This window comes from Diadema antillarum, unplaced genomic scaffold, assembly GCF_040938485.1.
Source record: "Diadema antillarum isolate AM-2024a unplaced genomic scaffold, OU_Dant_1.0 scf00000181, whole genome shotgun sequence".
NCBI lineage: Eukaryota > Metazoa > Echinodermata > Echinoidea > Diadematoida > Diadematidae > Diadema > Diadema antillarum.
In genome coordinates this window covers 2,785,370-2,809,607 of record NW_027271070.1, presented here as the reverse complement: position 1 = coordinate 2,809,607, position 24,238 = coordinate 2,785,370, and the positions used below count along the sequence as shown (strand labels likewise).

At 37.8% G+C, this 24,238-nt stretch overlaps 1 protein-coding gene across 1 annotated transcript; it reads left to right on the top strand.

Annotated features, from left to right (window-relative positions):
• Positions 1 to 230: 230 nt before the first annotated feature.
• Positions 231 to 23,717, top strand: LOC139723134 (glycerophosphocholine phosphodiesterase GPCPD1-like). Its single transcript, XM_071634400.1, is given in 16 exon segments — positions 231 to 423; positions 3,891 to 4,033; positions 5,746 to 5,787; positions 8,071 to 8,246; positions 10,126 to 10,242; positions 11,024 to 11,197; positions 12,103 to 12,275; positions 13,436 to 13,508; positions 14,073 to 14,165; positions 15,405 to 15,482; positions 17,659 to 17,701; positions 19,030 to 19,094; positions 20,393 to 20,458; positions 21,281 to 21,414; positions 22,341 to 22,476; positions 23,517 to 23,717. Coding segments are annotated over 16 exon segments (1,854 nt in total). The 5' UTR covers positions 231 to 283.
• The last annotated feature ends 521 nt before the right edge of the window (positions 23,718 to 24,238 follow it).

Sequence of the window (24,238 nt, the reverse complement as noted above, 5' to 3'; positions counted from 1 at the left end):
TTCTGGAATATGAAAATGAACTAGGTCTACTATATAAAACTTGTTAATCGTTGTAATGTGTAAAATAGATCTCTAAAAGGTAAAGTAACCATGGGGCACCGTAACCAGAATGTGTTGGGGTCGCTGGTGCGGTCACTGGTAAAGAAGCAGCTAGTGCACATTTTCAAATTGATTTTCCTCTCTCATATGTTTTATCATAAATTTTCTTTTCATTTCTCATGCAGTCTTCTCTCCAGCTGATCTGCTCTGAGCTGCAGCTAGATGCACAGAAAAGGTTGGAAAGATGCCGACGGTCACGTTCAAAGTTGGGTTCGAGCCGAGGAGGGAAGGTGAAGTGCTGTGCGTCACTGGAAATATCCCAGCTTTGGGTCTGTGGTCGGCCCGAAAAGTTCAGGCTCTGGAGAAAGACGAGGCTGATCAGAGGTAAGAGCAAGCTGAGAGACTTAAAGAGACTGGCATAAATACTGGTACTCATTTCTGAGTGATACAAGCCATTAAAACCAAAACAACTTGAAGATGGGGTACATGCCTTAAACTTTAATAGGAGTGTTGCTTTATTTTCAATTTTACCCATCACATCGGTGGTCTCCCCCCCCCCACTACCTTTTTTTTGGGGGGGGGGGAGAGGGTTGATGACGTCTTTTTAGTACTGTTTACTTTTAAATCATTAATGTTTTTATACTCTTAGTCTAAGTAGATTTGAAAGTTTTCATTATTTGTGCCCTGCTTTGTTCATGATTTAAAGTAATTTTTGTACAGAATTTTTGCTGAATTCTCAAAGCCTTTGTAACTTTAGTTACTGTTTATTATTTTAGTAATCAATTAATATCAAACTAAAAACTGATTCGAAAATTGGCAACGTATTTGTAGAAGATTAAAATTTCTCACAAAGTATCAATTATAAAAAGAATGGTCTGATTTTGTGAAAATGTAATATCCAATGTATATCCTAACCATGTACCTCAAACTTCCTCAAGTATACGGTTTGCAGAAATTTAAAAAACAAGTTTGGTAATTTGACGAGGACAAGGTGATAATTTCTGCAGAAAAATAACTCTGACAGGACTTAAATGGGTGACAAGTAGTTTGAACATGTTGAGAAATCAACAGATAGCAAAGCCTAGCTTTGATTTTGAGACACATAATGAAGGGACCCACACTTTAGGCAAAGTTAGGTTCTGGCAAGAAAAAATTTGAAGACTACAATTTGGACATGCCTATGGGTAAGTCCAAGATAAGGTCCCCTCAGAAGGCAAAATTTCATCTTTGCTCAATATTGACATGTTTGGTATCATTTTGAAGCTTATGAGTTGAAGTTTCGATTTCCGTGGAGGAAAAAATGATATTATGTAAATTTATGCAAATTTCAAGGGCTTCATTTGCATATTATATATGTGAAACACAGCGTTACGTATGGGACATTTATAAAAATTCATATTAATTCAAAGGAAAGCAAATAATATTTGATTAATATGTGGACATAAGAAGTTCATCACATAGTTTAACTTGGTATGAAAATTTAGGGATTATGCAAATGATTATGCAAATTAGCTCATGTCCTATCATGAGATGTCCCATACATAACAAAATGAGGTCATTTTTTTAGGTTTTTTCTGAAATTGCTATGGTTATTTTAATGCCCTTTTGGAAAGTTCTAATTTATTGTTTAGAGAAATTAAATGCCAGAGAAAAAAGAAAAAAAAGTAAAAGAAATATTTTTTATCAGGCATTGAAATAATGTTACGTATGGGACAAATGCGTCACGTATGGGACATCCTCATACATATTGCATGTGAATGCATGTAGCTAGCTGGGAAGGTCTCTCAGTACACAATGGTCAATCATCCTGAAGAAAGCATCCCAACATTGTAGCTACTTTTTGAGTTATAGACACTTGAAACAATACATGAACTTGACTGAACAATTTTCAGAAAGGGGGAGGGGGAAATGGCAAAATACATAATGAAAAATCAGCATTAAAGGGATGGTATAGTTTTTTGTAGAAATGGGGATTCAGTTTTCAACATTTAAAGAGATGATTGGAAACCAACTTTATGAATTACTTTAAAAGAACATAAAATCCTAAGACTAGAGGAATTCAAAGTTTATGTGATGGAGATCCAATTTGAAATGGTTGTGATATATATAGAAAAAAAATAAAAAGTAATTATTTTTTTTTTTATTGCAAGTGATACACAAATTGTCCTTATTCAGTTTTCAGTAGTAGCCACAACAAAATTCATGGGTATACATACTGAGGTGTGACTCGAATCAATGACCTGACTGCTAGACAGACATCATATATCTACTCGATCACTGGGGTTCCACGCAGCAGGTATTGCTTATTTATTAAACTTAATATTTCTTGTGTCAAGTTGTTTTTTATTGAAACTAAATGGCAAACTGCCCTTCATCAATGGAAGTAAACACTTTAAACTACCAGGTATTCAATTTTTCAGTAACTATCCTGATAAAAATAGGGCATACATACTCAGGTTGGTCATAAAAAATACAGAATATGATTAAATGTGATTTTGATGGTAAATATCTGGGGAATATTGTTCCCTTGTCAATCTGGATCAGTATTCGAGTAATTTCAACTGATTCCACCTCAATAATTATGCAAAAATTTGTTTATGGGTATTTTGCAAAATCATTTTGCAAAATACCCATAAACATGCTTCTCCACACACTAAACGAATGGGGGACAAAGGGCATGCATACCCAGGTTGGTCAAACAAATATTAAAATATGATTGAATATGATTATGATGGTGAATATTTGGGGAATATTGTTTCCTTGACAATCTGGATCAGTATTTGAGTAGTTTCAACTGATTCTACTTCAATAATTATGCAAAATACCCATAAACATGGTTCTTCACACACTAATTGAATGGGGGACAAACTGTTCTATATGTAACGGTCCCATACGTAACACGTCATGTCTGTCTTTAATTAGAACCTGTAATTAGAGCTTTTTGCCTAATGACATGAAACTTACCTGTGATAATCTTGAGTGTTGTGACTTTCATCACAGTGAGTTACAAGTTGTAGAATGATATACTTTCAGAGAGTTTTGAGGTTGAAAAAAATGTTCAAAAAAACAAAAATTTTCTGGTCCCATACGTAACGGCACATGTTTTCTCTTCTAGAATATAATTGTCAAGGTCACTTTTCTCAATTTTTTACATGATTATACTTCTCCTAGATATCAGTCACCATGATGAAGTTCAATATGATCAAAGGCCATTAACACTATTTTTCAGGTCATAAAAGTCTCTGAATGTCCCATACGTAACGTGCGCGTTATCTTGGACTTGCCCCTATATATTCTGCATTTCACAACCACCCAAATAAAAAGTGCATGTTATTCCTACATTGTATGTTCTTAGCTGTGTTACTAGTAGGACCTACAAGATTGTGATGAATTTGATTTCATTTTACTCACCTGACTTGCTATTGGATTTATAAGCAGATTTAAGCTCTACCCCAACTCCCCCTTGCATTCAGTAAAAGACTACACATCTTTGTATGATTTCTCTTTATACTGGTCATACATGGTATATTTAATAGTTCGAGCAAGACATACTTTTGAAAGAAATTTCTGGCAAAATTGACAACTTCAGAAAAGGATCATGTCGTTTCTTTCAGTTTACCCCTCCCCAAGAAAGACATTGTATATCATATAAATATTTTCTTACACATATATCTAATACGGTATGTTGTAGAATGTGTTATTGTTGACTTTAAAAGTTGCAAGGTCATTTGTTTGGTTGGCCAGCAGGATTGCAAGATGAACTTATTTGTTTGCCATAGATAACTATGGGGAAAACAACTTAACTCTCTGTTTTTTTTTTCTCTCTTTTTTAAAAATTTTTTATAATGCAGGTGGACGCTTACTATCAATGTACCAGAGAACACTAAAATTGACTACCGATATGCTATTTGTAGCTTCCTGAAAGTTCCTGAATCAAAGATTGTCGTACATGAGTGGGAAGCAGGTCTTGTTCCTCGTCACATGTCGGTCACAGGTATGGGAATCAATTTTTATCGGTAATCTTAAATACATTGTACTCTCAAATTCCTTGTACAGTTGAACCTCTCGTATCCGGACAAGTCGGGACCGGGGCTCATCCGGATAAGGGATTTGGCCGGATACTGGAGACTCAATGCTTTATACATGTACATATACATACACATGTACTGATGTAGCCCATTGTACTACCACATGTAGTAATGTGTATACTGCAACCTTTTCATTGTTACATTTGGGGATGTTTGGGGATGTTAAAATGTCTGAAGGTAAGCAATTTGGGAGGAAATTTGATATAATGTATGTTAATCATGTTGGAAGTAATATGTAATTCATGTGTGTTTGGGAATCCCCCTTTCCTCCCGTAATTATTTTAAAAAAAATCACGGCGAGATTGCGTCCGTATAATAGAGAGATCTGGATAAAGGGAGGCCGGATAAGAGAGGTTCAACTGTACTTCCTCTGCCTGTAGAATGGATTCTACATATGGCATGATTGTCGTACTTGCTTGTTTTAGCTTGGTGTCCCATGTATGTTCAGGTAAGCGTCTATGGGGAATGCATGTTAAAACAAAATCCGTTCTTCTTCGGCGGGTTAAGTAGGCCCTTAAAAGGGGATGTTAGACTATGCAAACCTTAGACAACCACTAATTTGCTGTAGAGCTTACATTCTACAATGTACCAGGGAGCTGTTTCTGTCCTCAGTATAAATATGTCTGATGTATCAATGCAAGAAAGGCCTGTGCAGGTAGATGGAATATGCTCCAATATAGCATTTTTTTTTCCCTGATTGAGAAGTGACAATGACAAAAAAGAAAGACACCTAGAAGAATAAAATAGTTTCTTACATTAAATTTTATTGCACTTACATGGTTTTCCAGCTAAAGAAGTTACTCATTGACAGGTGAGCCACTGTAGTAGTTAGTACCTATTAAGTGTAATTTTATGTATTGTACATAATAGATAGATTCTCAAAAATAGTTAGGTTATGCATGTCTTTTAATAGTAATTGCAAATATCAGCATGGAGAGAATAGATTCTGATATTGTAATTTCTTATTAAAGGGACTGTACAGTGCTGGTTGAGGTGAGGATTTAGGTTTATAACATTTTTTGTGAGATAATGAGAAACCTCTCCTGAAATATGAAAGAGCATGTACTTTCGAGAAGGATTCAACGTTTATTTAATGAAAATTGACCTTGGAATGGCAGAGATATCCAAAAAAGCGATACTAATAAAATTGACAGGCCATGACTTTTATTAGAATCTCTTTGTTCTTTGTTTTACCTTGTTTTCAAAACCGATTTTCATCAAAGAAACTTTTGATTCCCCTTAGAATTCTATGCTCTTTAACATTTCATAGAGTGGTTTCCAAAAATCTCGCAAAATGCTACAAGCTGAATCCTCACCTCAACCAAAACTATGAATGTACAGTCCCATTAAGAGAATTTCATGATGTCTCAGATCCATCTTCAGGGAAGAATTTTCAAACTCAAATTTGATTAGCAATTTCAGCTGATGAACAATATTTTAAATGTTATCCTGTACACTTTTATGGAAGAAAACTGCTACACAAAAGTTAGTTTGTGTAGCAGTGTTGTAAAAATGCATAGCAAATTGCGATGCGATACCAGGAAAATTACTCCCTGCAGCTTGCTTGCTGTCGTACTGTCATGTATACTCATACATTCTCTGTTGTCTCCCCATGCAGACATCCCGTATCACACTGAGTTACAAACATTTGGTACCTATGGTGAGTTTAATATTCATCTGATCTTTTGTCAGGGTCATACTATTCATTTTTCATCACTCTTTGTTTGATCCTGAATATATTTGTATGCCTCATTGTTCAAAATGTTAAAATATGCATGAAGGGTTTGTAATGTTATCTGCTGTATAGCTTTTTTTCTCTTTTTCTGCAGGGGGGGGGGGTGGAGAAGAAAAGTGGGAGATGTCACAATAACATCCCCTTTTAGTATTAAACTCCAGTTTGTGCATTTAAGACTGCGTTTATCAACTTTCCCCTGTTTAAACGGCTTTCGAAAGCACTTCCCAAAGCCCTTTCCAAAGCCCTTTCCAAAGCCCTTTCCAAAGCCCTTTCCATAGCCCTTTCCAAAGCCCTTTCCAAAGCCCTGTACTATTAATGTGCCGCTTGTTTTCTAAGAAGGGACGGCGAAAAGCGATTACTTAAAGACATACATGTATCTTCCTTTGAGAGTGACGAGTCATGATGCAATGCCACATGAATCAATTGTCTTCCTATCTGTGAGGCAGCTCCAGTGTAGCACATACTTCAAATATTTCTGAGTGGCATACTTCAAATATTTCTGAGTGGCGGCATGAGACTTTAGGCTGCGTTTATCAACTTTTCCCTGTTTAAATGGCTTTCAAAAGCCCTTTCCAAAGCCCTTTAGAAACGGCTTCCAAAATAGTTGCGTTGATCAACTCTCTTCGCGAATACGATAACTGGCCTGTCACTGCACAGCTGCATTGCGCAATTCGACCCGAGGAGAAGAGGTCATATAAGGCGTGCGTTGTTCGTAACTGCAGTACAATACTACAAAGCCGTTTCAAAACAGCTTTGTGTTTATCAACTTCAAACTAAGGCTTTTACAAACAAGTTTCTGATAGCTGTGCTGTGGTCATTTTCATGTCTTGGAGGAATGACTTTTGCAGAAACAACCACAACAGAAAATTAAAATTCACTTGAAAAACCTCTATGGAACACTGCTAGGTATTCAAACACTAGGCAACGCAAGCTACATGTTTTAGGAACAGACTCGTTGAAGCATCCATTGTACTTTACAGTCATTTGGTGGTTTATAGATCAGTTTGGGCGAGATTGTTTGCTTGAGCAAAATATGCGAGCTCGGCATGCCATTGACTCAATCAGGCGTGGGAACGTGGCACACGAAGACTTAATATTATTCATATTTGCCTGTGCATTTCCTATTGGGATGCTAAATTGCGGATAGAAACTCTGAATGGTTCTTCAGCTACACTCCATAGACTCATATTTCATTCTGTGATCCCAATGTAGATTGCATTGTATTCCGCATTTTGTTATACCCCCGCCAAACGAAGTTTGAAGGGGGTATATAGGAATCAGCGGACGGTCGGGCGGTCGGGTGGTCGGGGGGTCGGTCGGGCGGTCGGTCGGGTGGTCGGTCCGTTGCAAATCTTGCGTCGCGAACTACTTCCTCAGTTTTCAACCGATTCCCATAAAACTTGGCACAGATGTGTGCCTTGGGTTGTAGATGTGCAAGACGTATTTTTTGACAGTACCCAAAAGTACGTTGCCATGGTAACGGCATATTATTGGCAAAAATGGGTACAAATCTTGCGTCGCGAACTCCTCCCACAGTTTTTGATCAATTTTTATGAAATTAGGTACAGATGTTCATCTGAATATGTTAATGTGCAAGACACATATTTCCGCAGTGGCAAAAAGTGCGTTGCCATGGTAACGGCATGTTATTGGTAGAATATAGGGCAAAATGCTTCATGGCAAAACTGCTTCATCAGTGTTCTTCCAATTCTCATGGAATTCATATTGAATGTTTGTCTTAGGATATAGGTCAGCATGACACATTTCTTGACAGTGACAGAAAGTATGTTGCCATGGTAACAGCTCACATATTATGAGCCAAAATGATGGAAAATTTTGTGTTGCAAACTACTTCCTCAGTTTTTGCCCAATTTCCATGAAACTTGGTACAGATGTGTGCCTTTGGTTGTAGATGTGCAAGACGCATTTTTCGACAGTACCCGAAAGTATGTTGCCATGGTAACGGCATATTAATGGCAGAAGATCAAGGAAAGATCTTGCGGATTTAACTACTTCCTCAGTTTTTTGGCCAAAGCTTATGAAATGTTGTTTTGACCAAAGCTTATGAAATGTTGTTTGGCGGGGGTATAACCAGTCGCTGTAGCAACATTTCTAGTTGTTGCTGTTTTTCCCACCAGCATGTGTGTCCAAAATTTTGTATGAAAAAAGAAAAATGCAAACTTTTCATTTTTTTGAAATCTTAAATAGATGGACAGAACAAGGTACAGAGGGGTTGGCTGGTGGACACTCGCGAAATTCAACTGATGTTTGACAAGTCAACGCTCACCAAACTCGCATCCTCCCTGAGCCGCACGCCATGTAGCATTCGTGTCACTGCCGTGGAAACCACATCTCCATACGAATCTGTTCCAATATTAGTAGCAGTGAGTTCTTATCTTGTGGGATTTTTTTTCCCCCCACCTGTACAGTTCAGGGTCCCAATGCGTAGAAAATACTGACGCAACCTTTTGAAAGGAAATCCCTACCCCTAAGAACAAAATGTAACATGGCCATGAGCCATGTAAAATCCAGTTCTGAAATAATGTGCATGTGATTTCTTTGTGCAGTATAAATCATCCCTCATCGTGAAAGGGACCAAGGTTACCAGAGCTATAGATTGCATTGCTGGGTTCATTGTTGTCGGCAGTGTAGATAGTGGAGTTGTGGTTGAGTAGCCTGGGGCTCGCTCTTTTGAAATTCATAGTCTGTTTGCCTGATCAGATATTAGCTTTAACAATTATTAGGCTTTGTGAAAACTAGGTAGGATTTGGTTGTTACATACTTACTATTCTTGGTATCCAGGAGGTTCAGATATAATTCAACCATACAGGAATCCTCAGAAATTTAGATTCTTGCAAGAAAAGAAAGTCCTAAAATTTATGAAACTGATTTGAATAGAAAATCATTTGTAAGTCGAGTCACAATCATTTGAATAAACAGTACACATACACATTGATTTGCACGCTTAAACACATTGGAGTCATAAAAGTTTAGATCTAGGTTTCTGGTGTTGGTGTTGCATTGGGTCTTCTTTATGTACAATGTAAGTGATGGAAAGTTGCTGAAATAAAATTTAGTGTATTGCATCACTATTCGACACTCTTTATCTGTGAACTTCAACTGTATGGTTGACTTACTGTAGATGTGTTTGGGGGAGGGGAAAGATGGCATCAATACTGTATGCATGCCAATGTCAGCAAGCATTTTCTCTCATTGTTCCAAAACGCTTGCCTGACTTCGATTTTTACTTGCCCCAGGCAATTAGGCGAGCTCTATGTAGCAACTTGGTGCTGCCCAAGGGTATTACCTGCAGCAATCCCCAAATTTCAAGATTTTCGAAATAGTTTGCCTCAGTTGGAGTTCCATGAATGCAAAGTGTGCTGCTCAGGTGTGTCAGATTCGCAGGTCCCTTTCCGGTACTTTTCCTGGGGTTAAGAATGTAAGGTGTTTATGACAGTTTAAATGTTTATTGCCCAGTTGCACCTCTGTTGGGATTACAAGTTGGGATTGTGTCCAGCTGTTAAAAAGAACACCTTGATTTCCATGATAAAACTGAACATCAACATGCATTCCATGTTTCAGTTTGCCTTTGACAATTCATTTATACTAGCCTCCCACCCACTTTGCCTCTTACAAAAAACAAAACAAAAAAGAACAACAAAACAAAACAAGCACAGAAGGGGGATTGGGAAAAAATGAGGGTAATTGCTTTTTTACCCTCATCATAAATAATTCAAATTACAGCATTCTCCTGGTACATTCCCTGAATGCATGGAGCGTGATTTATTGAGTTCGAACAAAATGAGACAAGGGGGCTTGAGTGTTGAATACCCTTCATCATCCAAAACGACTGTTACTTTAAAGGCATAATTTACCATTTGCAGATGAAACAAAAACCCAGTATTAGTGCTTCAAAAGAGTTCTAAAATGTGAGTTAGGGATAGAAACAACCAATGTAAAAATTTGAACCATATGAGTATAATCGATGTGAACAATAGTTATAGTAAAAATGTTTTCAGACTACACCGTCTATAGTTATGGTTTAGTGAGAAAAATAGTGATATCTCCTTGGAATATATTTTAGGCGTTATTGCAAAAATCTTATATGGTAGGATGTTTGTGATACAACTGACCTACATATATACATCAAATGTGATATCTTGATTGTTTTTTAAATTACTGATCCCAAAGGTAAACAGGACCTTTAATGTTTATATTTTTTGTTTTGTTTGTGTGTGTTTGCCATTACAATCATTGCCATAGAACCACCGCCTAGGAGACCACATACCTCGAGAGCAAGCCGCGTCCGGTGAGCCACTAGATGCAATGTCTGAAGTCTTGACCTTCTCCACTCAGAATCTTGCAGCAGGACATGATTTGGTAAGCTCTCCAAATCATACTTGGTAAAAATGAAGACATCTTGTTTTATGTGAATGAAAATATGATGTGATGAAGGTGCAATTATGAATAGGCATGCTGTAACAAACCATTGTGTGAGGACATTTTGAAGGGGTGACTCCTATCTATCAGTCTTTACTGTGAATGGAAATGAATGATCTTCATCTACATTGAATGTGAACAATATCCAACACAAAGACTGCATTTTAACAGCATTTTCTTGATTCATTACCTGTATCGTCAATGGGTGCGTTCGAGCGCTCTAAAGCGAACCAAAGCGAACTGAAATAGAGCGTACCGTACTGAACTGTGCCAGATTTGAAGTGTTTGAGCGCTCTGTCGAGAAAGCGCACCTCACGAGTTATATTTAGAAAAGGTCACACATTTTTGTACAAGTGTGTAGCAAGAATGTCATCCACCTGGTGCTTGAACTACTTACAGCTGTCCCGAACAAAGAAAATGATGTCCTTGCATTGTGACGTATGCGCATGATATGCCCATGCTTTACAGAAAACTTTTGGTACGCTTTTGGAGCACATCGGGAAGTTGTCCACTTTTGGCTTGGTACAGTACGGTATGGTACACTTTAGGAGTGTTTGAGCGCTCCTCTGGCAGGGGTACGGTACGGTACAGTTCGCTTTAGGAAAGCGCTCGAACGCACCCAATGTAACATAAAATGGGACCCAGAGTCTCATTTCACCATCCTCTCATTCGATAAGTTTTAAAACTTTTTGTTCAAATGTTTCCTTTTGACTTATTTCAGAAATTCATGATCCAGTTGCTGCAAGCCAGTGCATCCCCATCTCATAGCGAGGGCAAGCGTTTAAAGGGGGAGACCACCCTGATTGGTGAATGCTGGTTGGTGAGCAGTAGCTTCCCCCAGAGTGTCGGCTTGGTCCCTCTCCATCTATTTGACAAAGCTGGTGTTCCTCTTGGTGTCAAAATACCAGGTAAGACCCATTGTGTAGTGCCATAGCCTCGTGCTAGCTCCTGGAACCATAATACTCACATTTGCCTCTCTGAGCAGAAGTCAGACTTTATTAAATAGAGGATGTTAGTAGGTCTTGTTCTCCCTGTGCAAGATGAGATCATGATAACATCTGTACTGTGGAAATCATACCAAGCCTTGTCTCCAAATTGTACTAACCCAACATACATTTTAATGTTGTAAATCATGTAATAAATCCTTCTTTTTTTTGATGTTGCATATCATGGCAGGTATTGACATAATGTAGTGTATAATGGATTGATTAATATCGTAATTTGGCTGGTGAGTTTTTGCTATGTTGAAAAAAAAATGTACCAGTCCATTTATTTTGGTAAGAATCTAAGGTATTTTTTGTTAAGCTGCTTTGCAGTGTGTAGTATCTGAAGTGATCATGCAAGGAAGCATACTGATAGTACAATCTGGGACCAGTTTCATAAAGAATTATGATTCATCTTACGCTCAGGTTATCAAGTGTAATTCAGTGAATCAAGCATAAGATCAATATTGATCATTATTTACAATGAAAAAACAAACAAACAAACACTTTTGTGCTGAGACTAATGAAACAATGTCACGACTTCTGAGATGAAGATAATGTGTTTTATTTTGGTAGAGGTTGTTTGTTGCATCACTAAAAGACTGTGGCCATTTTAAATGTGGATGCATTTTTTTTTTTGTTTTACACTTCTTTGCTTGTTTGTAATAGTTGTTTGTTTGTTTTTTTTTTTTCTGAGGGGAAGGGGAGTTATGACTCTGTAAGGAACTTTTAATTGTCAGTACCCAGTGTTTGAAACACACCATCAAGTAATAAAATGACTACTTGTGAAAATGCTAAACTCCCAGTTACTAGCCAGTATGACTGACTTTTACCTGTAGTGTCCTATGCAGCCATTGAACCTCTGGAGGTTTCAGAGGCCCACAGCTTCCAGGTTTCGTATGCAACTCACTGGAAGAAAAGGAATGGCGCCCTCAACGTTGGCCACAGAGGCATGGGAAGGACAATGTGCGATCACTCACTCAGGAAAAGGTGGGAGTTGCTGCAATATGAGAATGAGGAATTGATATAAAAACTTTTTTTGTGTTAAAGGTCCTGTTTACCTTTGGGAACAGTGATGTTAAAAATGTTCAAGATGTCACATTTGGTGCATATGTGTAGGCCTGTTGTATGGCAAAACATCATACCATGTAACATTTTTTCAATAAAGCCAAAAAAGATAAGGAGATATCAGTATTTTTCTCATTAAACCATAACTGTAGATGTATTAGTCCGGCAACATTTTTATTATAACTATTGTTCACATTTTGTCTATTTAACAATACTTAACATTGATTATATGGATTCAAATTTTTACAGTGGTTGTTTCTATCTCAAACTCACATTTTGGAACTATTTTAAAGCATTACTGCTGGGTCTTTGTTTCATCTGCAAATGGTAAATTATCCCTTTAACAACAATTCTTGAGGACGCACCAAGGCCATTATGCTCTCATGCAAGCTTGCTCAAATGTCTGAACAGTGAATTTCAAATCCCTACATAATTTTCTATTCAAGTCACAGTTCTGAATTCAAATATATTAAACAGTGATGAAGCAACCAAATATTGTGGCTCACTCGAGGCAACAGTGAAATTGAATGGCAAATAACATTAATGCACAATGTTGCAAGTGTAAACAGGCAGGCATCAAAACAGACGTAAATGCAGTCTTAGAAAGCATGCAAACCTCATTTGGTGATTTGATGCTAGAGACCGTGTTTGAAAGAAGGCATGAGGGAAGAGAGAGTCAGTGATCAAAAGATAATGAGCATGCAATCTCATTCATGGAGGGTAACAGCAAGAATACCTCTCTGTTACATACATGGATATTCAATCAAACGACAACTATAAGGTTTGTCAGGTAGGGTAGAGGTGTGATTTAGAAATTTTCTTTCAAACATGGCCAGTATCATTCAGAGAAGCAAATTTGTATTCAATGATATTTTCTTGCTGTGCTAATGTCCTAAAAAGTGTAATTCTTGGGTCATGCTGAACTAACAGATCTTCTCTGGTCATTGTATGTTTGTTTGTTCATGTTTATTATGTATGTGTAGAATTTTGTTTCATGGCTTGCTAAGCTTTTTTCTTTCTTGTCTATTCAACAATAAATCAGTCATATTCATTAGACTCATCCTTGTTATCGTGTCTTCCAGTGTAAGGGATGAAGAATCTACCTCTAATGTTCCAGAAAATACTGTCTACTCTTTAAAGGAAGCAGCGTACCATGTAAGTGGCAAAATGTTCAAGTACAATATTTTACTAGACTAAAGTGGTAATTGCAGTATGATATTCAAATGAGGTCTTCAAAACATATTCGGCCTATCTGTTCATAGCCATTCTTCAGTTTTGATACTGGTGTCCACAGCTTTGTAGTGTCAACAAGAACTTTTGTGTACGTTGTAATTTCGGGAATCTCTGCTCTTGCGAAATTAAAGAAATTCAAGAAACTTTTGAAAATGTGGTGCCGGCCCTGACATAAACCATGAAGAAATAAGACTGACGACATAGTATGGTTATAAATTGTGTGTAACTATAGCTGAAACATGTGTGGAATGATATACAGGCGACTCTGGTTATAACGAGATCCTTGGGACCAGCAGTTTTCTGCCGTTATTTTGAAATTTGGTGTGTCTGAACAAATAAAGTGTATAAAGATATATAGATGATAAATTTGGGGCCTGAATTTTACTTCATTGTATTCGGACTTTTGTTGTAACTGTATTCGTTATAGTGTGAGTACATTGTAGCTCACCGGCACTGATGTTGTCATTTATATTGTTACATATTTAGGGAGCAGACTTCGTGGAGTTTGATGTTCATGTCACCAAAGATGGCATTCCTGTCTTGTTCCATGACTTCCAGTTTTCCCTCTGCATGATGGAGGTGAGTTCTGTTCTCCTCATTCTTTAGAAGAAGAAGAAGAAGTAGAGAGAAAAAAAAAGCTGCACAGAAAAGAAAACGGAAGTATCAGAGCTGCATGGTTCTGCGGGAAGCTCCCTGAAAAATGAGATGTATTTTCTTGTACTGACACAAGGTTGTGAAATCCCCCCCCCCTCGCGATTTACCAAAAGAGACAACTCAAAGCAAACAAACCCTCGAACCCAACAACCAAACCCCCACACAGTGTGTCCCTGATTGTGATGATGGACTGTCTGCAGTCCTGAAGTAGGTAGAGAAACCATTTTTTTCTTGTTTTGTTTTTGCTTTTTGTTTTTGTTTTGTTTTTTGCCAGAGGTGGTGGTAAATGTAGTCAGCTTTTTCAGTGGCTGTGATATGTGAATACAGCACACTCATTCCTTGTCTCATTTGTGGGAGGAGCAAGATGCAGGCTATATGTTTGTGAGACTCAGTATTCTATGGCAAAGGAATATTTAACTCGATGAGGACGAGTCCCAAGTGTACTCGGGCAGGGGTGTATGGGAAATGCGTGTTGTAGCAAAATCAGTCCGTCCTCAACAGGTTAAAGTATTCTGTCCTTTCTACCCATAGTTTTGCATGTTATTTTTCCTGTCCATATTGTTAGAAACACATTAGTTTGCCATTGACGACAAAGTGATTTATTTAGCATAACCAGTTCTGCCTTATTCAGTGGCAAAATGAGTTAGCCTATCAGTAAGTGATAACAAAATTAGTGTATAAATAGTTTAGGAGTATTGATTAGTGATTATAATTTGAGTTAGTAAGTGTCACTTGTAAATGATGATAATATGGGTTAGTTAGTGTATAAATAGTTTAGGAGTATTGATTAGTGATTACAAATTGAGTTAGTAAGTGCCACTTGTAAATGACGACAATATGGGTTAGTTAGAAGTATCAGTTTCGCTCTTTTTTATGACAAAATGAGAAAGCCTCATTAGTTAGTGATGACAAAGTGAGTTATTGCGAGTAGTTAGAAGCATCAGTTTCATTCTTTTTTAATGGCAAAATTAGTAAGTATAACAGGGTCACCATTTGGTGATGACAAAGTGAGTGAGATGGAAGCATCGGCTACATTCTTGTGTGAAACAAAGATGAGTTTAGGCACCATCAGTTCATTGCTCTGTTTTACAAAAGTAAGATTATTTCTGATAGTGTGGCTGCATTCTAACTATCTTCTCCCTTTGTTATTTGACTTGCCACCAGTCTAGAGGAGTCCAAAAGAGTGTACTGGCCACTCTACCCATCAAAGATACAACCTATGAAAACCTTCTGGCTGTGCAGGTAAAAATAAATAAAGCAGTTTGCTGAGTGCTGTACATCTTAAAGCTCCACTTCAGCTTGATGTAAAGACTGTTTATATATTTTATGGGGATATTTACACTGAGTTTGTGATACATCAGAGATTCAGTTTTCATATTTAAGTTTCATGTGTTGTCTTGCAAGATTAACTATCAACCAATATATCCTTTTTCATTTTTATTTTTTCAGAATTCAATGATTTATGCATTAAATTCTTGGTTCAGTAGTATTCATTGTCTTGTAATTTCCTGTTTCTGGACCTTAGATTTACTAACATGTGAAAGTCTCAAGTAGCTTTCATTTTTTCACTTTTTATGCCTCCGCCACGAAGTGGTGCCGGAGGCATTATGTTTTCGGGTTGTCCGTCCGTCCGTCCGTCCGTCCGTCCTTCCGTCCGTCCGTCCGTCCTTCCGTCCGTCCGTAATGAATTTTGTGGACAGGGTAACTATCAAAACCTTTTGAGGTATCCTAATGAAACTTGGCATGTATGTGTATTAGGAGGTGAAGTTGTGCCTATCAACTTTTGGGTGCACATGCTCAAGGTCAAAGGTCAAAAGGTCAAGGTCAAATGCTTAAAATTTCACTTTTTCCCCCATATCTATGCAATGCCTGAATATATTTTCATGAAACTTAGTGTATACATGTATTACCCAATTAAAATTCTCTGGTGAAAGTTTGGGGTCATGAGGTCGAAAGGTCAAAGGTCAAAAGGTCAAGTAAAATGTTAAAATTGCACTTTTTTCTCTGTATCTTGGAAATTGTTCAAGGTATCTTCATGGAACAAAGTATATATGCATGTACTGACTGGCAGTGGTTATCTAGGGAATTTGGGGTTCATGTGGTCAAAGGTCAGGGGTCAAAGGTCAAGGGCAATACTTCAAAATTTTGCTATTTTCCTTATATTTATGCAATGCCAGCAGGATTATTTTTTTTAAAAACTTGATGTATGCATGTGTAACCCACTAGAGATTCTCTGGGATTTTCTTTTTTTTGCCAATAAGGTCAAAGGTCAAAAGGTAAAAAATCAAGTGAAAGTGCTGAACTTACTTCTTTCTCCATATCTCGGAAGTGGCTCAAGTTATCTTTAAACTTAGTACATATTTATGTATGTTCTGCCTGACATTGATTCTCTTATGAATCAAAGGCCAGATGAAAATGATAACAATTTACTGTTCAATACAGAAATTGCACTTTTTCTCCATACAATTTATACCTTGACAATTACTCAAGTGCGTAAACTTATGAAAGGGTCAAAGTCGAAGTTAAAGTTCTTAAATCCCCAAATACATGCTCTCCTATTCATCCAATTAAACATAGGTCAAGGAAGGTGAACATTCGATACATTTGTGACAAACATGTCATTTTAATATTTTGCCAATTTTGTGAAAATGTAATCGCACATTGTCCACATGTACTATAGACCTATTAGGAGAATCATGCATTATGGCGGAGGCATACCAGTCGCCATAGCGACATTTCTAGTTAAATTTTGTACTTGTTATGATCATGAAAATCTGCTTTCTTGTTTTGCCTGTGAGATGAGCTTTCACAATACCGGTATCAGACTTCATATTTTTTCTTTAATCTTGAAATTGTTACCCTCTGTATTTCTATCTAAAAGTGCTGGCACAAGTTATTGTAAGGGTTTATTTTATAAGGAATTTGCAATTAATTTTCTTCCACTGACTGCTATATATATATACAAAATAATATTCACAGTTTAGTAATTGTACCCAGCTGCTGCTGCAGGTACAGTATTACAATTATTTCATGTTGAAGATTTTGTGAAGAACTGTATGAAGTTTAGCTCAGAAATAGTTTCACAATGTTTTAAAAGGAGAGGGCATCCTTATGATTATGTGACCATAGTCAATTCAACTTGATATGATTTTTTTTTTGTATGAAAGAAGATTGCATGATATTTTACTGAAGGTAATGGGGAAGATGCCTCCAAGCACTTACTTGAGAGTGTTCAAAGAAAATTTTCAGTTATGATCTCTGATGCTTCATGCCTCATGCTTCTCTAATATGACTTCAATGCATAAGTTTTGTTCATAGTTCGAACAAGAAAAAGGGTCAGCACTTCTGATTTTACTTCACTGGATGATATTCAAATCTTGAGTGATTTTATTGTTAACTTCCTTTTCTTGTTTTACAGAAACTGAATCCTGTCATTAAGCCAGATGGATCAAGAACATCAGGTATGTGACAAATGAAGTGCATTCATTGGTGATATATTTTCTCATTGAAAGGGGATAGCTAGCAACTGATCAGTGGGAATCACTGAGAATGCTGGGGGATGATTGTTCCAATTCTGGCGGGATTCATTTAACCCTATTCTAAATGGGGGGGGGGGGGAGGTCAAATTGACCCCTCCTCGACGTTTCGCGCCACGATTCCGCAATGCGTGAAGATTTTGCTGCGTCGTTTCACGATTTTTTTCATTGAAGTCTCTTGCAAATTTTGAGACCAAATTTGCGACATCCGGGTACGCCGTTCTGAAGTTACATAATGTTTTGCATATGCATGTCAACCCCAAAACAGCTCAAATTCATGATATTGTGTGCAAATCCAATGCAAATTGTGTTTTTAGCTTAAATTGATATAAATTAGATTATTTCAACTTTTAACCATTGAAATTAATAAATTCTAGTGTAGATAAGCCTGAAAAAGTGCCTGCAACAAATTTTGGCAAAAAACAATAGAAAACAAAAGGTCGAAAAAACAATAAAATACATAAGAAATTAACAAAACAATAAAAAACAAAAGAAATTGATTTTGATTGCACTATTTTTTTACCTGAAAATTGTTTGATATGTCTTGAAAAATTCTGACACAAAAATTTAGCAATCCTTCAGTCTTTTTGATGGAGTTATAGGGGAAAATATAATTTCATGCACAAATTTGCATAATTAATTTATTGAAAATAGAAAGGAAATATTTTTCTATTGTGTGACCATGTAATCTTGTAGTTGACATCCAGCTCTATCATTAGGCAAAATTTTGCAGCTATCGGGCGATCGATGGCCGAGATCTGAATGGGGGGGTCAAATTGACACCCCCCCCCCCCCCCCCCCCCCCCCCCCCAGTAAAAACTTGGTCTCAAATAGCCCAGTTAGAATAAGGTTAAGAGTACATTATATATCTATTGTTGTAGGAAAATTTATTTGCTTCAGAATGGTCTCATATTCAAGTGATGTGCAGTTTAATGGTTCCAGGCTAGCATGCCTGTACGGTGACGGGGCATTAAACTGCACATTACTTGAATACGAGACCATTCTGAAGCAAATGATTTTCACACAACAGTAGATATTATAATAATGTACTCTTAAATGAATCCCACAAGAATTGGAACAATCATCCTCCAGCATTCCCACTGATTCCCACTGATCAGTTACTAGCCATCCCCTTTAATCCTACTTAATCAACCAAATATCACATATATTTGCTTTGGTAGTTAAAATGTAAAAAAAAAGATAAATTGATCCTTAATCACAATTTTAACATAAACTTTTCTCATCCTTTTCAGAATTTGTCTGTGAGAATTCAGTATGTGACGTGGAGGATGCCTTGCCATTCAGCAAGCTGCAGACAGTGAGTATTTTTGGTTGTTTGTTTTTCTCCATTAGAGATATTATCTTTTCTTGAGTCCTTTTTCCGTAAAATGTGCATGGGTGACGGGATAGATAATGTGTGTGAGGACTCAACTATACATACATATATTACCTTCAAAGTTAGTATCATATGTGACCGTGCACCTCAAAACGAACATAAAGTCGCACACACTGATCTTGCGTGAGGACTGAAAATAAGTGAAATGGGTCAACCAAGCCGATATTGACCTTTTCATATTTTCTGAAAGAGCAGGTCTTCTTTAACATTATGCTAAAATTTGGTATCATAAAACGGGCGGGAAAGTGTGTTTTTTAGCAGTTTATGTCGAACGTTTTTTTAGTAGAATAGTGTGATTAGGTGTGTTTTTATTGTCCCTTTCTTATTTCTGAAAAACCTTGTACACACTCTTCACTTTCAACTCTAATTACTTTTGAAAGGATATAGCTACTGCTTTGAAAGTTGGCATTGATTATGGACAGAATGTGTTAATGAGGCATGCTTAATTTGAATTTAATCCAATAATCCCTTCATTGTTGTCACTCTGGTGGTTTACTTCCTGTTTTTTGTTCCATTCATCGCACAGCAAGCAAGGTTTGGTAAAGATTAAGCGCTTGAAGAGACACTGTACTTCAGAGCCTCTTTTGTCAGTACACACTTTTCCTGAGTTTGTGCTTTCTTTCCAATATTTAGATAGGTTAGGAGAGTCCATTTGACTTGAGTTATACATCATTTTAAAGCTTAAAGTCTGCTCTTTCAGAATATGGTCTTAACTAAAAATTCATGTCTGGCGACTTTTTGTTTGTTTTGAGGTGCAGGGTCACATATTACTTAGTACAATCAGCTTTTGAATGTAAATTTGTCAGTTTTAACTATGCATATAAGAATCAACTCCATGAAGAGGAGGTAGAGTTATGTACATGCTCAGTGAAGTAGAAATCAATGCCATTAATGAAGTGAGATGCTATCATATCATTTGATTTGCCTAATGTCTAGAACAGTGAAACTGGAAAAGAAAATCAAGCCTGAACAGACAAAGTTTGCTTGTGAGAGGTGGTGGGGTGGGGGTGGGGGGGGAATGAGAGGGGTAGAGAGGATGCAGACAACATACACTGTAGGAAGGCATGAACTTTAGCGCAAATACATCGATACGAAGTTAGTACATACTATGAAGAGCTGACATTTTGTAACTATTTTATGAAGAATAAATAGGGTTTTGCATGTAAACGCTGAATCTTAATCTGCATTGTGCTCGGTCACTTCTTTTCTTTGTCACCCAGGCTCTAGAGAGAGTCCCTGAAGAATGTGGCTTTGACATAGAAATCAAGTATCCCATGAAATGTGAGGTGAGTACCAGTGGTGTTCAGCATTTAAGCACCATGCTGCATTACCAGGAACCGCAGAACCAGAGGGGCTGCAGCCCCCTCCCCCCCCCCATTTTGGCTCTTAAAAAAGAAAGATTGAGAAACAACAACAACCACAACAACAACGAGGAAAAAATCAGACAATTAAAAAAACAACAACAACAAACCAATTCAAAACATTGTGGTACATTGTATTTTGACCCTTAACCACCCATTCGCCTGCAACCCCCCTCCCCTTACCCCCCCACAAAAAAAAAGAAAGAAATAATCCATGGCCATGGATAAGAGTGCTTGTTGCCATTGCTCTGTCGCACAATACATGTACTTAATATGTGGATGTTGCTCTTTTTCAGTCCACCATTGCACATCATAGCTAGAAAAGCACTCTGAGAGCGCAGACCTCTGCCAAGCAGCTAATTTCCACCCATCTACACATGCTGAAAATCGTCCAAGTTCATCAACTGTATCCGCAAAAACATCAAAGATCCTTCAATAATCCATAAAAATTCATAGATGACTACCAAGATTTCATTATCTCTTCCTTGTGTCAATATCAACTTTTCCTGAAAGTTTCATCCAAATCCCTCCACACCTTTTTGAGTTATTTTGGACACAGACAAAAGAACTAACAAACTAACAAACAAACCGACGCTGATGAAAACATAACCTCCTTCCTTGGCGGAGGTAATGATTCTTGAGATTATGATCATAGTAATGGTAATGATGGCAATTTTGCCAGTGATGAGAGATGACTTTGTAACTTTTCATTGCAAATTATATCTGACTCTCACCTTTTTCTTGAAGAAGTCTGGTTGGGAGTACGAGGGTACACCAATGGACATGAATGCATCACTGGACGCCATCCTTAGTGTTGTCTTGAAGCATGGCGGTAACAGGAGAATCTTTTTCTCTGCCTTCAACCCTGACATGTGTGAGATGTGAGTATCACTATGGTGCTACAGTGATTATGAAATCAAAATGTCATACATAAAGATATGAAATTTGAAAGTTGTTTTTGGAAATAAAAATCCTATCATAATATAACAGTAAAGTTGTTGAAATGTCCCGTGTGTAATCATGCAAATTAGAAAAAAACGAGATTTAAACTCTAGAATATTGTGAAAGTTATGCTGGCTGAAAAATAACGAGAAATATAGTGTGTGGGACTATGAAATTATATTGTTCTTCAATTTGTCAAACGTGTTCATGGAAAGCAAATGGTAGTTGTGGTAGAAAAATTGCACACATGTTCTGCGATGTCTCCGTTTCTTCTTCTTCTTCCAATTGGCCTACTGTCCTGAACCTCCTTGGGGGTATTGACCAATTCGGGTTCATTGAGGGCAGCAGACATTTCATGGCACTGGGTGCAGCCATAGTGGGTGTCTCAGCCGACCCCCCTGCTCTCCCCCACCCCGGGCAACATGTTTATCACGCACTTGTAACAAAGGTTCGCGCACTAAGCAAGCATTCTCGCACTCAGTACGAGACGCCCATTGGCTAAAGCAGTTTTTCATTCTGCGCGCGTGCTAATGTAGGGAGAGGGGTGGGGAGTGGGAAGGGGGGGTCGGCTGAGACACCGAGTAATGGCGCTGCCCATGCCAAAAATACACATAGCGCATCACAGAATCGGTCAATACTCACACAACTAATAAAATCCTCTCATTAATGCAGACAATCTCGTCATTTTTTTTTTTTTTAAAGATAGATAATATTTCGTTAGATGAAAAAAGGTACTTTGTTTGCATTAGTTTGATGATTTGTTGTTCCTTCTTTTCCTGCAAGTTTACCAAGTGGACATCTTTCTCCCATGAAGGTCTTGAGAACACAGATTTTCATAGTTTTTTCCCCCAACATTTCACTTTAGGATCCAAAAAAAGCAGTCCAAGTATCCTGTGATGTTATGTAACTTTGGACCCACTGACCTCTACGAGTCGTACACTGACCCTCGATCAGTCACCGTTGAGAGGTGCATCCTAACAGCGCTGTCTGGTCAGTACCTGGTGAGTGCTCAGTGTTCAATGCTGCTGCATGGTGGAGAAACCTTAAAGGGGAGTCATCTACATCCCCCAAACATTTCTTTTTTTTTTTTTTTTTTTGCTGAGAATGTGACCATCCCATGATATTGCCATCTCAATCTTGGGCAGATTTTGCTTCTAAATTTGTCCACATAATAATAAGCATGTGCAGTTATTAAAGATGGTTATTGCTGTGTAGGTTTATATACGAAGACAAAGCGGATAGGGAGTTCTGTGTATTCAAATTAATAATTGCCAGTCAGTTGCAATGGGTTCTATCTATTTATTAACAACTGTTGCAGTAGAATTGATTTGACAGTTTGTTTGTTTTTCTTAATCTCCTTCTGAGCATTCAACGTGAATTCACAAAAAGCTCTTGATACACTGATAAGAACGTATAGGATATGAGGAAGAGATATCCATTTCCTTGGCATCTGGTTCAGATAGGGTAAAATTTCAACAAGGTTGTTATTCAAGGACACTGTTCACAGGGTTATTTACCCTCCCTATGCATTGTCTGCTGATTGGCACTCACACTGACTGGAGTACTTTCTTAGTCTATTGGCAAAGATATCTGGACACTGACTGTCAGTCAATAGACATAATCTTTTCCTATGACTCCCTCTTGTGTCATCATCATGGCTTTCATGCTGGACTGAGGCATCTTGTTACAACCCAGTGGGCTTGCTAATCTACATTTGTGTCAAGTTTTTGATGGCTTGTTGAATGCTAACGAAAAACCTTGGACCCCCTGGGCAATTACCCTGGACCCTTCCCCCTGACACTAACCCTTATCCTAATCCTGAACCTAATCCTAACCCAAACTCTAAACCCTAAACCTAATCCTAACCCTAATCTCTACTCTAACCTTACCACTGACCAGTGTAAAGCCAGGAGAGGGGGGGGGGGGGGGGGATGGGGTGGGGGATTAGGGTTAGGTTTACCTCGGGGGCTAATTGCCCTGATACGATTGTGGTAAATAAAAGGTTAATAAGATAAATGAGAAAATTGACTTCTTCTCTTAGGGACTCTGTGGCCACTGTGAAGACTACTTACATAGCCCCGCCCTGGTGGAGGATTGCCATAGCAATGGTCTGATGTTGGCCTGTTGGGGTGAGAGGACGGCCAATGATGCTGTCAGGGAGAAACTGGAGAAGATTGGAGTGGATTGCATCATTCATGACAGGTCAGTGAAAGGGAAAGGGGATAAGGGTGAAGGGGAGTGAGAGTCAGACAGTAATGAATTGGTTGTTGGAAGAGGGAATATGTGACCGCCCAGCTCAAACCCACAAAATGTAGGCCAAAGTGAATTTTCACTTTCCTACATAGTTTAAAAGAGTAAGCTGTGAGCTTCAAAGTGATATACAACTTGTTAAAATTAGACCATTGTAACCCATTCAAAGAGTGATGAAAATAACGGTAAAGAGAGAGAGTTTGGAGATTAGGTGTAATAATTATAAAAAGGAGAAAAATTTATTGAAAGATTAGGGTCACTCAGGAATGCTATGCAGAAGTACCAGCGAATTTCCGAGGGAAAGCAAAGGAACAGCCAAAAACATGTTGCAGAAAAACTGCTCATATCTTCATTTTGGTTTGTTTCAAGCCACTAAATTTTGACAGTAGTTAGAGAAAATAGTCATTTTCCAGGTAAGAAAGAACTTGGGAAAGTTGTGTCAATTGACCCAAATGACTTATTTTGATCCATTACAGAGAATCCTAATCTGTGACTTTGTGTGGGTTTTGAGCT